This window comes from Anomaloglossus baeobatrachus, chromosome 1 (assembly GCF_048569485.1).
Source record: "Anomaloglossus baeobatrachus isolate aAnoBae1 chromosome 1, aAnoBae1.hap1, whole genome shotgun sequence".
In the NCBI taxonomy this organism is placed as follows: domain Eukaryota; kingdom Metazoa; phylum Chordata; class Amphibia; order Anura; family Aromobatidae; genus Anomaloglossus; species Anomaloglossus baeobatrachus.
Window position 1 is genome coordinate 422265655 of NC_134353.1, and position 17635 is coordinate 422283289.

Below are 17635 nucleotides of genomic sequence, written 5' to 3' on the forward strand. Positions count from 1 at the left end.
TCATGCTCCATCCGCTTGGGAGTGCGCAGCATGCCGGATGGTGCACGATGGGGAGTGCGCAGTATGGCGGATGGAGCACGTTTGGGAGTGCGCAGTATGGCGGATGGAGCACGTTTGGGAGTGCGCAGCATGGCGGATGGACCACGTTTGGGAGTGTGCAGCATGGCGGATGGACCACGTTTGGGAGTGCGCAGCATGGCGGATGGACCACGTTTGGGAGTGCGCAGCATGGGGGATGCAGCACGATGGGGAGTGCGCAGTATGGCGGATGGAGCACGTTTGCTCAGCCTCTCTCCTTCCAGCCTCCCTCAGCATCAGCCTCCCCCTCCCAGCCTTCCCCAAGATCAGCCTCTCTGCTCCCAGCCTCCTCCAGCACGCCGTGCTCCTCTGCCGACACTCACCCACACCCGATCGCATCCACTCACCCACACAACCGATCGCATCCACTCACCCACACAACCGATCGCATCCACTCACCCACACACCCGATCGCATCCACTCACACACACCCGATCGCATCCACTCACACACACAACCGATCGCATCCACTCACACACACCCGATCGCATCCACTCACACACACCCGATCGCATCCACTCACACACACCCGATCGCATACACTCACACACACAGACACTGACGATATTGCACATACGCGCTGATACTCACAACATCCGGGGATATCACATGCTTCTGGCCATGTGATCCTCCGTCAGGTCCTGGAAGCTCACAGCACAATATCGCCGCCGAGAAGCAAGCGATATCCCAGGATGTTGTGAGTATTTGGATGCGATGTGATGTGTGAGGTATGTGTGAGTGTGATCTGATTTGTGTGTGTGTTTGTGCTGTTATGTTATGTATTTTCCGCAGCTGCAGGACCTTGATGTGTGGATGCGATGTGATGTATGTGTGAGGTGTGTATGAGAGTGAGTGTGAGCCGGTGTACACTGGTAACTATGATACACATCGGGTAACTAAGGGACCTTAGTTACCCGATGTGTATAATGGTTACCAGCTTTCACGGCCTCCGTTAAGATCCCAGCATCGCAAAGTTATGTCTGGCGCTGCCGGGATCCTGACGGAGCCGGTGTAGAAGCAAGCGATATCCCAGCATGTTGTGATGTGTGGATGTGATGTGTGGATGTGATGTGTGGATGTGATGTGTGAGGTGTGTGTGAGAGTGAGTGTGAGAGTGAGTGTGATCTGATGTGTGTGTACTCACCTGGGAATCGGAGCCCCGTGTCAGTTGGGCCACAGCGAGCGTGCATTGCGTGAGGGGGGCGGGGCCTGCAGAGAGCCGGGGCGAGAGGCCAATCCGTGTGGGGGGGCGGGGCCATGGCGAGCCCAGCGGCCAATCAGCTTTGTGTCACCGTAAGGACACAATTTCGGAGCATGACAGACAGACAGACAGACAGATAGACAGACAGATAGACAGACAGACAGAATAAGGCAATTATATATATAGACTAGAAGGTGGCCCGATTCTACGCATCGGGTATTCTAGAATTTACGTATTGTGTAGTTCATGTATGATTTTTGTTATATATATCTATATATATAGATGTTGTTGTGTGTGCTGCGCACTCCCAAACGTGGTCCATCCGCCATGCTGCGCACTCCCAAACGTGCTCCATCCGCCATGCTGCGCACTCCCAAACGTGCTCCATCCGCCATACCGCCATACTCCGCACTCCCCATCGTGCTCCATCCCCCATGCAGCGCACTCCCCATCGTGCTCCATCCCCTATGCTGCGCACCCCCCATCGTGCTCCATCTCCCATGCTGCGCACTCCCAAACGTGCTCCATCCGCCATGCTGCTCACTCCCAAACGTGGTCCATCCGCCATGCTGCGCACTGCCAAACATGCTCCATCCGCCATACTCCGCACTCCCCATCGTGCTCCATCCGCCATGCTGCGCACTCCCAAACGTGCTCCATCCGCCATGCTGCGCACTCCCAAACGTGCTCCATCCGCCATGCTGCGCACTCCCAAACGTGCTCCATCCGCCATGCTGCGCACTCCCAAACGTGCTCCATCTGCCATGCTGCGCCAGCATGAGCCTCTCTACCCGCAGCATCAGCCTCTCTGCCCGCAGCATCAGCCTCTCTCCTCCCAGCATCAGCCTCTCTCCCCGCAGCATCAGCCTCTCTGTCCCCAGCATCAGCCTCTCTGTCCCCAGCATCAGCCTCTCTGTCCCCAGCATCAGCCTCTCTGTCCCCAGCATCAGCCTCTCTGTCCCCAGCATCAGCCTCTCTGTCCCCAGCATCAGCCTCTCTGTCCCCAGCATCAGCCTCTCTGTCCCCAGCATCAGCCTCTCTGTCCCCAGCATCAGCCTCTCTGTCCCCAGCATCAGCCTCTCTGTCCCCAGCATCAGCCTCTCTGTCCCCAGCATCAGCCTCTCTGTCCCCAGCATCAGCCTCTCTCATCCCAGCATCAGCCTCTCTCATCCCAGCATCAGCCTCTCTCTCCCCAGCATCAGCCTCTCTGTCCCCAGCATCAGCCTCTCTGTCCCCAGCATCAGCCTCTCTGTCCCCAGCATCAGCCTCTCTGTCCCCAGCATCAGCCTCTCTGTCCCCAGCATCAGCCTCTCTGTCCCCAGCATCAGCCTCTCCATCCCAGCCTTCCCCAGGATCAGCCTCTCTCCTCCCTGCCTCCTCCAGCACGCCATGCTCCTCTGCCGACACTCAAACACCCGATCGCATACACTCACACACACCCACACACACCCGATCGCATACACTCACGCACACACACATTGACGATATTGCACATACGCGCTCATACTCACAACATCCGGAGATACCAAATGCTTCTGGCCATGTGATCCTCCACAGGTCCTGGAAGGTCACAACAGCACAGTATCGAGGCCGAGAAGCAAGCGATATCGCCGGATGCTGTGAGTGTGTGGATGCGATGTGATGTATGTGTGAGGTGTGTGTGAGAGTGAGTGTGAGCCGGTGTACACTGTTAACTATGATACACATCGGGTAACCAAGGGACCTTAGTTACCCGATGTGTATAATGGTTAACAGCGTTCACGGGCTCCGTGAAGATCTCAGCATCGCAAGGTTATGTCTGGCGCTGCTGGGATCGTGACGGAGCCGGTGTAGAAGCAAGCGATATCCCAGGATGTTGTGAGTGTGTGGATGTGATGTGTGAGGTGTGTGTGAGAGTGAGTGTGATCTGATGTGTGTGTGTGTACTCACCTGGGAGTCGGAGCTACGTGTCAGTTGGGCAAGAGCGAGCGTGCATTGCGTGAGGGGGGCGGGGCCTGCAGAGAGCCGGGGCGAGAGGCCAATCCGTGTGGGGGGGTGGGGCCATGGCGAGCCCAGCGGCCAATCAGCTTTGTGTCACCGTAAGGACACAATTTTGGAGCATGACAGACAGACAGATAGACAGAATAAGGCAATTATATATATATACTAGAAGGTGGCCCGATTCTACGCATCGGGTATTCTAGAATTTACGTATTGTGTAGTTCATGTATGATTTTTGTTATATATATGTATATATAGATGTTGTTGTGTGTAGTTACCAAGTGTTTGTGTAGGGCGCTGTACATGTTCTGAGTGTCGCGGGGGGTGAGAGCGGTGTTGTATGTGTGTTGTGTGTGTTGCGTTGTTTGTGGAGCGCTGTGTGTCTGTAGCGTTGTGTGTGTGTGTGTGTGTTGTGCGGTTTGTGTGTGTGTGGTGTGTTTTGGGGGGAGGTATGTTTTGAGCAATGTGTGTGTTGTGCAGTATGTGCGTATATTTGTGTGTGCAGCGTTGTCTGTGTGTGTGGGTGTCTGTGTAGGGCGTTGTTTGTGATTCCTAGTGTGTGTGTGTTGTGCAGTGCGCGTGTGTGTGTGTGTTGGGGGGAGGTGTGCACCTCCCATCGTGCTCCATCCCCCATGCTGCGCACCCCCCATCGCGCTGCATCCCCCATGCTGCGCACTCCCAAACGTGCTCCATCCGCCATGCTGCGCACTCCCAAACGTGGTCCATCCGCCATGCTGCGCACTCCCAAACGTGCTCCATCCGCCATACTGCGCACTCCCCATCGTGCTGCATCCCCCATGCTGCGCACTCCCAAACGTGCTCCATCCGCCATGCTGCGCACTCCCCATCGTGCTCTATCCGCCATGCTGCACACTCCCAAACGTGCTCCATCCGCCATGCTGCGCACTCCCAAACGTGCTCCATCCGCCATGCTGCGCACCCCCTATCATGCTCCATCCGCCATGCTCCGCACTCCCAAACGTGCTCCACCCGCCATGCTGCGCACTCCCAAACGTGCTCCATCCGCCATGCTGCGCACTCCCAAACGTGCTCCATCCGCCATGCTGCGCACTCCCAAACGTGGTCCATCCGCCATGCTGCGCACTCCCAAACGTGCTCCATCCGCCATGCTGCGCACTCCCAAACGTGCTCCATCCGCCATACTGCGCACTCCCCATCGTGCACCATCCGGCATGCTGCGCACTCCCAAACGTGCTCCATCCGCCATGCTGCGCACTCCCAAACGTGCTCCATCCGCCATGCTGCGCACTCCCAAACGTGCTCCATCCGCCATGCTGCGCACTCCCAAACGTGCTCCATCCGCCATGCTGCGCGCTCCCAAACGTGGTCCATCCGCCATGCTGCGCACTCCCAAACGTGCTCCATCCGCCATGCTGCGCACTCCGAAACGTGCTCCATCCGCCATACTGCGCACTCCCAAACGTGCTCCATCTGCCATACTGCGCACTCCCAAACGTGCTCCATCCGTCATGCTGCGCACTCCCAAACGTGCTCCATCCGTCATGCTGCGCACTCCCAAACGTGCTCCATCCGCCATGCTGCGCACTCCCAAACGTGCTCCATCCGCCATGCTGCGCACCCCCCATCATGCTCCATCCGCTTGGGAGTGCGCAGCATGCCGGATGGTGCACGATGGGGAGTGCGCAGTATGGCGGATGGAGCACGTTTGGGAGTGCGCAGTATGGCGGATGGAGCACGTTTGGGAGTGCGCAGCATGGCGGATGGACCACGTTTGGGAGTGTGCAGCATGGCGGATGGACCACGTTTGGGAGTGCGCAGCATGGCGGATGGACCACGTTTGGGAGTGCGCAGCATGGGGGATGCAGCACGATGGGGAGTGCGCAGTATGGCGGATGGAGCACGTTTGCTCAGCCTCTCTCCTTCCAGCCTCCCTCAGCATCAGCCTCCCCCTCCCAGCCTTCCCCAAGATCAGCCTCTCTGCTCCCAGCCTCCTCCAGCACGCCGTGCTCCTCTGCCGACACTCACCCACACCCGATCGCATCCACTCACCCACACAACCGATCGCATCCACTCACCCACACAACCGATCGCATCCACTCACCCACACACCCGATCGCATCCACTCACACACACCCGATCGCATCCACTCACACACACAACCGATCGCATCCACTCACACACACCCGATCGCATCCACTCACACACACCCGATCGCATCCACTCACACACACCCGATCGCATACACTCACACACACAGACACTGACGATATTGCACATACGCGCTGATACTCACAACATCCGGGGATATCACATGCTTCTGGCCATGTGATCCTCCGTCAGGTCCTGGAAGCTCACAGCACAATATCGCCGCCGAGAAGCAAGCGATATCCCAGGATGTTGTGAGTATTTGGATGCGATGTGATGTGTGAGGTATGTGTGAGTGTGATCTGATTTGTGTGTGTGTTTGTGCTGTTATGTTATGTATTTTCCGCAGCTGCAGGACCTTGATGTGTGGATGCGATGTGATGTATGTGTGAGGTGTGTATGAGAGTGAGTGTGAGCCGGTGTACACTGGTAACTATGATACACATCGGGTAACTAAGGGACCTTAGTTACCCGATGTGTATAATGGTTACCAGCTTTCACGGCCTCCGTTAAGATCCCAGCATCGCAAAGTTATGTCTGGCGCTGCCGGGATCCTGACGGAGCCGGTGTAGAAGCAAGCGATATCCCAGCATGTTGTGATGTGTGGATGTGATGTGTGGATGTGATGTGTGGATGTGATGTGTGAGGTGTGTGTGAGAGTGAGTGTGAGAGTGAGTGTGATCTGATGTGTGTGTACTCACCTGGGAATCGGAGCCCCGTGTCAGTTGGGCCACAGCGAGCGTGCATTGCGTGAGGGGGGCGGGGCCTGCAGAGAGCCGGGGCGAGAGGCCAATCCGTGTGGGGGGGCGGGGCCATGGCGAGCCCAGCGGCCAATCAGCTTTGTGTCACCGTAAGGACACAATTTCGGAGCATGACAGACAGACAGACAGACAGATAGACAGACAGATAGACAGACAGACAGAATAAGGCAATTATATATATAGATATATATATATATATATATATATATATAGCAGCAAGTGAAATAAGTATTGAGCACGTCACTGATTTTCTAAGTAAATGTATTTCTAAAGGTGGTATTGACATGAAATTCTCACCAGATGTGATGTTGGTACCAACCTACAGTATTCCAATCCACACAAACAAGGAACTCAAAACATAGATGTCCATAGCTGACAGAAAAAAGTTTTCAACACGCTTACTGAAATGTATTTAATACTTCATTCAAAAGCCTTTGTTGAGGATGGCATCTGCAAGACAACTCCTGTATGGAGAAACTAGTCACATGCGTTGCTCCAGTGTGACTTTGGCCCATTCTTCCACAGAAAGACTCTTCCAATCCTGAAGGTTTTGTGCCCTCCTTCTATGAACTCTGAGCTTTAGTTCCTTCCATAAATTTTCCTTTGGATTTAGATCAGGTGATCGGTTGGGCAATTCTAGCATGTTTGACACCAATTGAGAGTTTCCTTGGGTGTTTGAGATCCTTGTCTTGCTGAATTATCCACCCTCGTTTCATCTTCATCATCCTGGTAGATGGCAGCAGATTTTTATCAAGAATGACTGAACATTTGTCTATTCATCCTGCCTTCAATTATATAAAGTTTGCGAGTGCCGTATGCTGAAAACACAGCTCCATAGCATGTGTTTCCGCTTCCAAACATTACTGTTGGTAAGGTGTTTTTGGGGTGGTATGCAGTTCTTTTCGTCCTCTAAACATAGTGTGTATTATGACATCCAAAGACTTTGATTTTGGTCTCATCTGACTATACTATATTCTCCCAGTATTTCAAAGGCTTGTCGAAATATTGTTGAGCAAACTCTAAACGTGCTTGAACATGCTTTTTGCTCAGTAATGGAGTCTTGCGTGGTGAGTGGGCATACAGGCCATGGAAGTTAAAAGCATTAATTATTGTTTTCTTTGAAGCAATTGTACCTGCTGATTCCAGGTCTTTCTGTAGCCCTCCACAGGTGGTTCTTGGCTTTTGTACAACTCTTTTTGATAATTCTTTTCACTCCTGTTTGAAATCTTGCAGAGAATACCTGGTCGTCGCCGGATTATATTCTTTCCACTTCTGGATTATGACCCAAACAGTGCTCACTGGAACCTTCTGTGGTTTAGAAATTCTTCTTTAACTAGTGCCGTCCATATGGTTTGCAACAATAAGGTTGTGAAGGTCTTGAGACAGCTCACTGGTTTTACCCAACATGAGATATTTCTTGTGTGACACCTTTTTACAGGCCATCAGTTGAACCAACTGATATTATGTTTCACTAAGTGACAGGATTGCTTTCTTAATATTGAGAGATTTCAGTTGGTGTCATGACTTTTCACAGCTTTTTGCACCTCTATCTTCATGTGTTGAATACTTTTTCACTGTGTCATTTCTCATTATTACACATAACTTAATTTATGGACATCTATGTGAGAATATCATATCAATAGCACCTTTAGAAATATATTTACTTAGAAAATTGGTGATATGTTTAATACTCATTTCACCCGCTGTATGTATGTACAGTATATACAGAGTCATGGCCCAAAAGTGTTGGCACCTTTTGAAATTGTTCCAGAAAATGAAGTATTTTACCCAGAAATTATTTTTGCAATTATACATGTTTTGTCATACACATGTTTTTATTTCCTTTTGTGTGTATTGGAACAATACAAAGAAAAGGAAAATCGGAAATAATTTCACATACAACACCAAAATTTGGCTTGACATAATTATTGTCACCTTTCAAAAATTGTGAATAAACAACTTTGTTTCAAGCATGTGATACTCCTTCAAGCTCAACTGTGGCAAGTAACAAGAGTGGGCAATTTGAAAATCAAACCTGATACCAGATAAAAAAAGGGAGAAGTTGACCCAATTTGTGAATTATGTGGCTGTGTGTGCTACACTAATCATGGAGAACAGAGAGAGAAGAGAACTGTCTGAGGACTTAAGAACCAAAATTGTTGAAAAATATCAACAATCTAAAGTTTACAAATCCATCTCCAGAGATCTTGATGTTACTTTGTCCACACTGTGCAACATAATGAAGAAATTTACAACCCATGGTGCTGTAGCTAATCTCCAAGGATGAGGACGGCATAGAAAAATTGATGAAGGATTACAATGCAAGATAGTCTGGATGATGGATAAGCAGCCCCAATCAAGTTCCAAAGAAATTTAAGACGTCCTACAGATTTAGGGTGCATCAGTGTCAGTACAAACTATCCCTCGACATTTGAATGAATTGACATGCTATGGCAGAAGACCCAGGAGGACCCTACTGCTGGCACAAAGACAAAAAAAGCTAGCCTGCGGTTTGCCAAAATGTATGTGAGTAAGCCAAAATCTTACTGCGAAAGTGTCTTGTGGAGAGATGAAACCAAGATAGAAATTTTTATTGAAGGACATAATTCTACTATTTACTAAAAATGGAATGAGGCCTACAAAGAAAACAACACAGTATCTACAATCATATGTGGTGGAGGTTCAAAGATGTTTTGGATTGTGTTGCTGCCTCTGGCACTTGGTGCCTTGATTGTGTGTAAGGCTAAGTTCACACTTCAGTTGTTTTGCATCAGTCACATTCGTTGCTTGACGCATGTGACTGATGCGTTGTACAACGGATGACAACGGTGACAAAGAAAAGAATTTCTTTGTCGGACTTCGTTGTGTGCTGGGGGCGGAGTTTGGGGGGCGGAGTTCGGGGGCGGAGCTGAGGACGTCAGTGCCGCGGTCTGCATGGCTGGGGACAGGTGAGTGTGTGTGTGTGTGTGTGTCTACATGCGTGTGTACATGCGGAGTGCGGGAGGGGGCGGAGCCGATGGTGAAGTGTCAGCCTCCTTGCACACTGTATCCAGGGTAAATATCGGGTAACTAAAAGCAAAGCACTTTTTGCTTGGTTACCCGATATTTATCTTGGATACCAGCTTAGCGCGGGCTCCGTGCACCTGTAACCACTGTAAATATCGGGTAACTAACCAAAGCGCATTGCTTGGTTACCCGATGTTTATCCTGGTTACGGGGACGGGGAGCCAGAGAGCGCATGCGCAGCAAAATCCTACGGATCGCGCTGCTCAAAAAACGTTACATGCTGCGTTGCTGCCGCCCGGCGGTCAGTTAAAAAACAACTGACCGCAACGCAGCGGATGCAACACAGCATCATCAGTCACAATCCGTCACTAATAGAAGTCTATGGGGAAAAACAGGATTCCTGCAAAATATTTTGCAGGATACCGTAATTCCTCAAGGCTACGGATTGTGACTGATGCAAAACAACTGAAGTGTAAACTTAGCCTTAGGCATCATGAAATTTGAAGATTCAATGTAGTGCCCAGTGTAAGAAAGCTGGGTTTGCATCCTAGGTCATGGGTCTTCCAGCAGGACAATGACCTCACACATACTTCAAGAGGCATCCAGAAATGGATGGAAACAAAGTGCTGGAGAGTTCTGAAGTGGTCAGCAATGAGTCTGTGTCTAAATCTCATGGAACACCTGTGGAGAGATCATAAAATTGCTGTTGGGAGAAGACGCCTTCAAATATGAGAGACCTGGAACAGACGGAAAAGAAGAATTGTGCAAAATTCCAGCTAAACGATGATGTAAGAAACTTGTTTATAGTTATAGGAAGTGATTGATTGTGGTTATTTATTCCAAAGGGTGTGCTACCAAATATTAACTTGAGGGTGCCAATAATTTGGTTCGGCCAATTTTTGCTGTTTTGTGCGAACTTCTGTCCGATTTGCCCTTTTCTTTTTTTTTTTTTTTCTTTTTTTTCTTTCAGTTCTAATGCACACAAAGAAAATTAACAAGAATAATAGAACGTGTAATTGCAATAATTTTCTAGGAGAAATACTTCATTTTCTGGAACAATTTCAAGGGTGCCAGCACTTTTGTTCATATGTTGATTATGAGTGAAATTTAGCCATAGAAGCAATTTATTTATTTGATTCATCCACACTAGCTTTCTGAGGCTGATCCTATTTCCGCATCCATAATGAAGATTCACACATTTAACAAAGATCGAGATAAAGTGAAATTAGGAGTTGAAACTATGGCAAGGTAAGGCACTCTTACTATTCCTGATTATAGAGCATTAAATAAGGATAGACTTATGAACAAAAGTGTCTACCCAATATACTTCTATTTTCAGGTACCTTAAAAACATAATTGGCAATCCTAATGATGAGAAATATCAAAAAATCAAGATATCCAATAAAGTTTTTCAGGTAGGACTTTCTTAGTGTTGTCGTCCTCTTTCCTAACACCAGCAAGGTATACAACAATTACCGTCCCCACAACTTGGACTGGGGCTATATGCTAATGCTATGCTTCAATGCCTGCAGTGAGGCAGACCCTAACATTTGAGTGATGTTTTTAATCAATCTTTGTGACACTTTCTATGTGTATATTCATTTAGGAAAAGGTAATTTGTCTGGAAGGAGCACATGAATTTTTTGAAGCCATTGGGTTTGAGAAGAATACGCTGGCATTACAAGGACAAGGTACCACAACTATGAAGTGCATCCCATTACTGTGTTTGGCAAATTTTTCCATAGACAACTCAACCGAAGACTTCTTAAAAATAAATGGTATAGGGCTGAGATGCAACATCAAGTTACCGCTAAAGGAGAGTGGTGCTGTGCATGTAACAATAGAATGTATTCTGAAATGCATCTTTAGAAGTGTACCATCTATTTACTTTAGTTAGCTTTCCAGGATGACACTTCCTCCCATCTGCAGCAGTTTAGGATCAAGTAAGCAATGTTATCTTATGGATGGGAGTTCATAGGCTATGATGAACTAGATGTAAGGCCTATATTGGTTTAACCCTTTCAGGACGGGGCAGTTGTTTTTATTTTTTGTGTTTTTTTGCGCTCTAGTTTTCTTGTCCCCTCCTTCCAAGAGCCAAAACATTTTTAGATCCTCTTCGACATAGCCGTACAAGGGGCTTCTTTTTGTGGGATGAATTGTATATGATACTGTTCATTTTACCATAAAAAGTACTAAGGAAGATGGAATGGTGTAAGCAAAATGCAGTTCTGACATTTTTTTTTCCTGGTTTACAGGGGGGTAGGGGTTTAGTTAGGTGATAACTTTAACTGTTGGGAGTAACCTTTAATTCCTTCCCAACATATGATGTAGTGATATATCAGGACCCGATCTTTGCAAGCTCAGAAACTGAGCCTGTAATGATGGCTGACAATGGCTGTAATGCACTACTAAGATATGCCTCTAATAGCAGCAAGTGGAGCTGAGCTCAGATTAAGAATTTAAAGGGTTATTTCCATCTCCAAGATTCTATCGTAATATGTAAGAGACGTAATATTAGCAAATACCTCCATTTAGAAATGAAGTATAGTTCTTCTGATATAGCCATGTCTCTTAGGGTACTTTCACACTTGCGTTCAGTGGAGTCCGTCACTATGGAGAATAGCGCAGTCCGTTAACGCACTGCGCTATTCTCCATAGACTTGTATGGATGACGCACTGTAACGCAAGTGTCAGCGTTGCATCCGCCGGACGACGCAGCGTCGTTATTTTGACTCTGCGTCGGGCGGAAGGAACACAGCATGTAACGTTTTTTTTGAGCAGCGGAATCCTTTGGATTTCACTGCGCATGCTCTCTCTGGCTCCCTGCACCCGTAACCAGGGTATACATCGGGTAACCAAGGAACCCTGGTTACGTGTGCTGGAAGGCCGACACTTCCCCGCTCGGCTCCGCCCCCTCCCGCACGCCGTACACACACACACACACACACACACACACACCTGTCCCCCAGCGATGCAGTCCCCGCGGCACTGACGTCCTCAGCCATGGCCCCGCTCGGCTCCGCCTCCCGCTCCCGCCCCCGCACACATTGTCGGTGACCGAACGATCAGCTGATCACCCGGCGGCCGGCTACTGTGAGTAATCAGCTGATCACCCAGCGGCCGACTACTGTTAGCGATCAGCTGATGGTTCACAATAGTCTGCCGACGGTGAAACTGTATTGCGTTGTTTTGCAGCATTCGTTGCATCCGTTGTGCCACTATATGCAACACATCCGTTGCATCCGTCACACAACGCAATGCAACGGATACCGTTCAACGCAAATGTGAAAGTAGCCTTACCTCATGTGCAGGGCATTGCAGCTTACGTATCCATGGTTACAACCTTGCATATAGTCAGTTAGTTGCTCGTTGTAGTAACCATGAATACCTAAGCTGCAATGCCCTGCACATGAGGTAAGAGTCATGACTATATCAGGAGAACTATTCTACATTTCTAATTGGAGTTATTTGCTAATATTATTACTATTATTTTTACACCTACTCCATATTGAGATAGGATCTTGGAGATGGGAATACCTCTTTAAGCGCCGCTATCAATCATCTCGATGGGCACCAATGAGTTGCCATGATAGCCGGGAGTCTGTTGTGCTCCTATGGGTACGTTTCCACTTGTGTATGACTTGTGCGAGTCTCGAAACGGTATCACCCAGCACGGCCGCACACTCCCCTGACAGGAGAGGGTCGGCTGCATATATTTCCATGCCTCTGAGGCGCTCGTGTCCAGAGTGTGTGCAGCCGTGCTGGGTGATACCGATGCGAGACTCGCACAAGTCATACACAAGTGGAATCCTACCCTATGAAAAACAATCTGTGGCTGGTGGGAGACCATGATTTTCACTATAGTATTGCAGTATATCTGTGTATTGTAATTCTATAGTAGTACAGTAAATAGTGTAAGCATTAAGGCGATCACAGGTTGAAGCCCCCTAAGCTTACTAACAAAGTATAAAAACATGTTCTTAAAAATTAACAAAAATGTTGAATCACCCCCTTTCTGCTCATTAAAAATGCAGAAATAAAAAAATAAATACGGTATATATGCAGTATTGGTGTCTATTCTATGAAAATATAAAATTAATTAACCTGATCCATAACCCGTAATACATTTTGAAGCGCCAGAATAGCATTTCTTTGGCCACTATAACTTCATAAAAATTTGTAATAAGAAGCAATTAAAACATCATATCTACCCCAAATAATATTAATAAAAATACCACAAAAAAACAAGCTGTAGCTCCTAGTCACCCACATGGTCCCACTCCCAGGCTTTGGCAGGGCATCCTCCCTTTCTCTTGTTCGGCATTCACTCCACTCCTGCCCTGCCATTGCCTCCTGCTTCCAGGCCATGTGCAACGCTTCAGTGAGTGACCGTAGGATGTGCGCTTGGCCACGCCGTTTTTTTTAAAGGGCCGGCGTCCCATTACCTGGAAGCTATTCCTGAGGTCATTTGTTACCTTAAAGGAGGCACCTGAGCAATGTTGCCTATAGTGCGTTGCTAGTTCTCAAGTCCCAGTACGTTACTGAGCCTAGTCCTACAATTGTATGCTAGCACCAGTCTCATGTTCCTAACCTCTGTCTAGTCCTAGAGCCTGCTCTCTATCACCACTGCTGTGCCGCCACCTGAGCCATCACTACTGTGTCCCCACACCTGAGCAATCAGTGTTGTGATGCCACATCTGAGACTTCTGTCGACACCTGAGCCATAACTGCTGTGACGCCACACCTGAGCCATCCCCTCTGTGTCGACACCTGAGCCATCACTGCTGTGACCAGGGCTGTGGAGTCTGAGTCGGAGTCGGAGCTCATTTTGGTGGAGTCGGTATAAAATGCACCGACTCCGACTCCTAAAATATATAATAAATTGGGGACAGGAGTGCAATGTAGAATGTGCTGAATATTTTACTAAATAATAACATTTAGTATAATGCTTATATTTAAGTGAAAAATGTATTGTAGTACAATGTGAACATTAGACATTTAATTATTTTTATGATGCAATAATCAAGATATTTAGATAGAACATAAAATATATTTAATCTAAATATCTTGATTATTGTATCATAAAAATGATTAAATGTCTGATGTTCACATACACATGTTCATGTATTACAATAAATTTTATGTAGGAGTCTGAGTCGGTGCAAGAGAAATTGAGGAGTAGGAGTCGAAGGTTTGGTTTACCGACTCCACAGCCCTGGCTGTGACGCCACATCTGAGCCATCTGTGTCGACACCTGAGCCATCACTGCTGTGTCCCCACACCTGAGCCATCACTGCTGTGTCCCCACACCTGAGCCATCACTGCTGTGTCCCCACACCTGAGCCATCACTGCTGTGTCCCCACACCTGAGCCATCACTGCTGTGTCCCCACACCTGAGCCATCTCTGTGTCGACACCTGAGCCATCACTGCTGTGACGCCACATCTGAGCCATCTCCTCTGTGTCGACACCTGAGCCATCACTGCTGTATCACACAAGCTTTCACACCGTTCTCTCCACCGAAAATTGAAACTGAAGTGAGTGGGTTTTTTTTCACCACTTGGTATTGCTGTAATCGTACTGACCTGGAGAATCATGTTCACAAATAATTTTCACAAAAAGAAAAAACAATGGTAGAATTTCCTTTTTTTTTTTTTTTTTTTTTTTGCTGTGCCCCTGCATTCAAAACTTGGTTTACCATTTTCCAGTAGATTGAATGATCAAATGAATGGTGTCATTCAAACTACAACTTGTTCCACAAAAGACAAGCCCTCATACGTGTGTGTCGGCAGAAAAGACAAAGTTATGGCTCTTGGATGAAGAAGAGGAAAAAATAATGAACATGCAAAAAAGGGAGATGGCCCACCGACCTGGAGAGCAGAATGACCTCAGATTACACACTTGGGCCCCCAGATGAGGAATACCTTGATTTTAAATATGTCTCCAATCATTTTACCGGAGGCGATCTAGAGCAGATACTGAACCGGCAATGTCGGAGAAACACTAGAGCCTTGGGTCTTTCCATCTGGTTTTGAGGCTTAGTACAAACAGTAATTTACTTGGAGCTATGATGTTTTTTATGCTTCCCCTTTCCCCAGATTTCATCCCATGACATTTTGGGATGTAATTTTTTGAGAATATCTTGGAGTATTTGCCAATGGTTGGTTATCATCTGTCTGATTTGTATGTGAGGATCATTCTACAGTATGTGGTAATAAAGCTCATTTTCCATTTCATTGGCTTGGTTTGCTATATTGGTGTTTAAAGGAGATCTCGAGTATTTAGTAAAATGGACAGCCGTTTGACGAGTTGGAAGCTGATTGCATTATGTCTACTTGTTTGCCTTACATGATGGAGCAGATTTGTGGTGCATAATGCTGAAATGACTGGTGTAAATTGTCAACTCCTCTCCTGGATCACAAATATTAGGATGATCCTGGTTCTGTATCTGTTTACTTACCTTACTTACTTTGAAAGGATTGGATACTTCTTCAGATTATTTTTTTCACCTGAATCTCTAATGATGTGGCAAAAAATTGCATAACAAAGTATTGTATGTCTGGTTTTTTTTTTTTAAGTAAAACATTCCAATATATATCATAACAACACTTATAGAGGATCTGTCACCAGGTTTTTGCCACCCCATCTGAGAGCAGCATAATATAGGAGGCAGAGACCCTGTTTCCTATTAATTCTCATTATGTGTCACTTACTAAACTGCTTGCTGTCATTTTGATAAAACATGTTTTATCTGCTGCGGATCTATCAGTTCTCTGAATGCTGAGCTGTGTATAACCACACAACTGATGGGCAGCTTTCTGCCCAAGTACAGTGTACACAGAAATCTGCCATTCAGGGGTGGGGCGGGGTTATACAGAGCTCATTAATATTGTGGACTACCTGTCAGCTGGCCAAGTAGTCCTCTAATGATAATCTACTGCTGATAAAACAGTGATTTTGGGTCATTCCATGTCAAGTGAACCAATGATTTTTCCTCTATATTTTTAATTCTTTTGAGATTTTGATATTTGGTAATATTGTGTCAGTGAATGCAAAATGTGAAATATATATTATATATATATATATATATATATATATATTTATATATATTATATATTATTTTTAATTGATTTTCAAAGTTCTACTCAGAATTATACAGGCTTTCACCAGATATTTTAAAAGATTATCTTTGTTAATATTTTACCCGTGCAAACGCAAAATTTTAAAATGAATTTCCGAAAAAAAATGTTTAATTTAAAAATTTTAAAAAATGCACATGTACCTGCTATGTTCCTGGCCACATCTGTACCAAAATTCAAGTTGGGATCGCAATGGGATCATATTTAAAAATATGGAAGTAACACAGAGCTTCAGAGCTTTCATGTGGACGCCATGCCTGGACATGGTCACTTTTGCACAAACCGTTCTCTACACAGGCATCAAGGGAGTTGTGTGCTACAATATTGGTGTGTTTAAAGTTTGAGTAAATTTATATTAATAGTTTAATGCTTTTGTTATTAAGAGCTAATACACACACAGCACTATTCTGAATGATCATTGTTCAGAACCCCCCCCCCATTCATTTCACTGGGGTAAACACATGCAGTGTTTTTCGAAACCCTCACAGAGTGAGTAAATCACTGCTTGCACAACTGTTAAACTGTTAAATGCTGCATTTATTGCAGTGATCTATCACTATTGATAGGAAAAAAAAGCTGCCATTGTTTTCACTAGCGATTACAAAAACTAATGCAGATACAGTGGAACCTTGGTTAACGAGAACAATCCGTTCTGGGAGTGTGCTTGTTAACCAAGTTACTCATTCAGCAAAGCAAGATTTCTCATAGGAAATCATTGCAATTCAGACAATTCGTTCCACAACTTGTTAAATATCCTATCCTGGTGCTCTATTGTGCCATTCCACACATGCACAAACACACACAGATTATGCTCACCTTACCTTCCGTTCCCTCGCTGGTCTCCTGGAACTTGTAGTTCGCCCCTACAAGACGTGTATCGGGTAACCATGGCAACCGATGCCGTACCTTCAGCAACTCAGCACGCTGAGGTCAAAGGCAGGAGCCGCTTGCCTCTGATTGGCCAGCGCGCTGCCTTTGAGTAGCGCCTGACAGGGGAAGTTCCTCCCATGTCGCGATGGTTACCGGATACACATCCTGTGGAGGGAGGACCTTCCCCTGACAGCCGCGACTCAAAGGCAAGCGGTTCCTGCCTTTGACGTCAGCGCGCTGGGAGCTGAAGGTCCGGCATTGGTCGCCTTGGTTAACTAATACATGCAAGTTCCAGGAAGCCGGCAAGGGAATGGAAGGTAAGGTGAGCATATTATGTGTGTGTGCGCGCGTGCGTGTTTGTGTGTTTGTGCGTGCTTTTGTGTGTTTGTGTGGACTGCAAGAGTGGGTTAGAGAGCGGTGGATGTACGGAACTGTGTGCGGTGAGGATTTTGCTCGTACAGCAAGGCTTTCTC

General features: G+C 47.0%; 1 protein-coding gene across 1 annotated transcript in view; it reads left to right on the forward strand.

Annotated features, from left to right (window-relative positions):
* Positions 1 to 17635, forward strand: part of UBXN6 (UBX domain protein 6) — an 82163-nt gene that overhangs the window by 49326 nt on the left and 15202 nt on the right. Inside the window, exons 5-7 of the mRNA XM_075352601.1 lie at positions 10304 to 10401; positions 10493 to 10568; positions 10760 to 10844. Of these exons, the coding sequence (XP_075208716.1) occupies positions 10304 to 10401; positions 10493 to 10568; positions 10760 to 10844 (259 nt within the window). The remainder of the gene's footprint in view (positions 1 to 10303; positions 10402 to 10492; positions 10569 to 10759; positions 10845 to 17635) is intronic.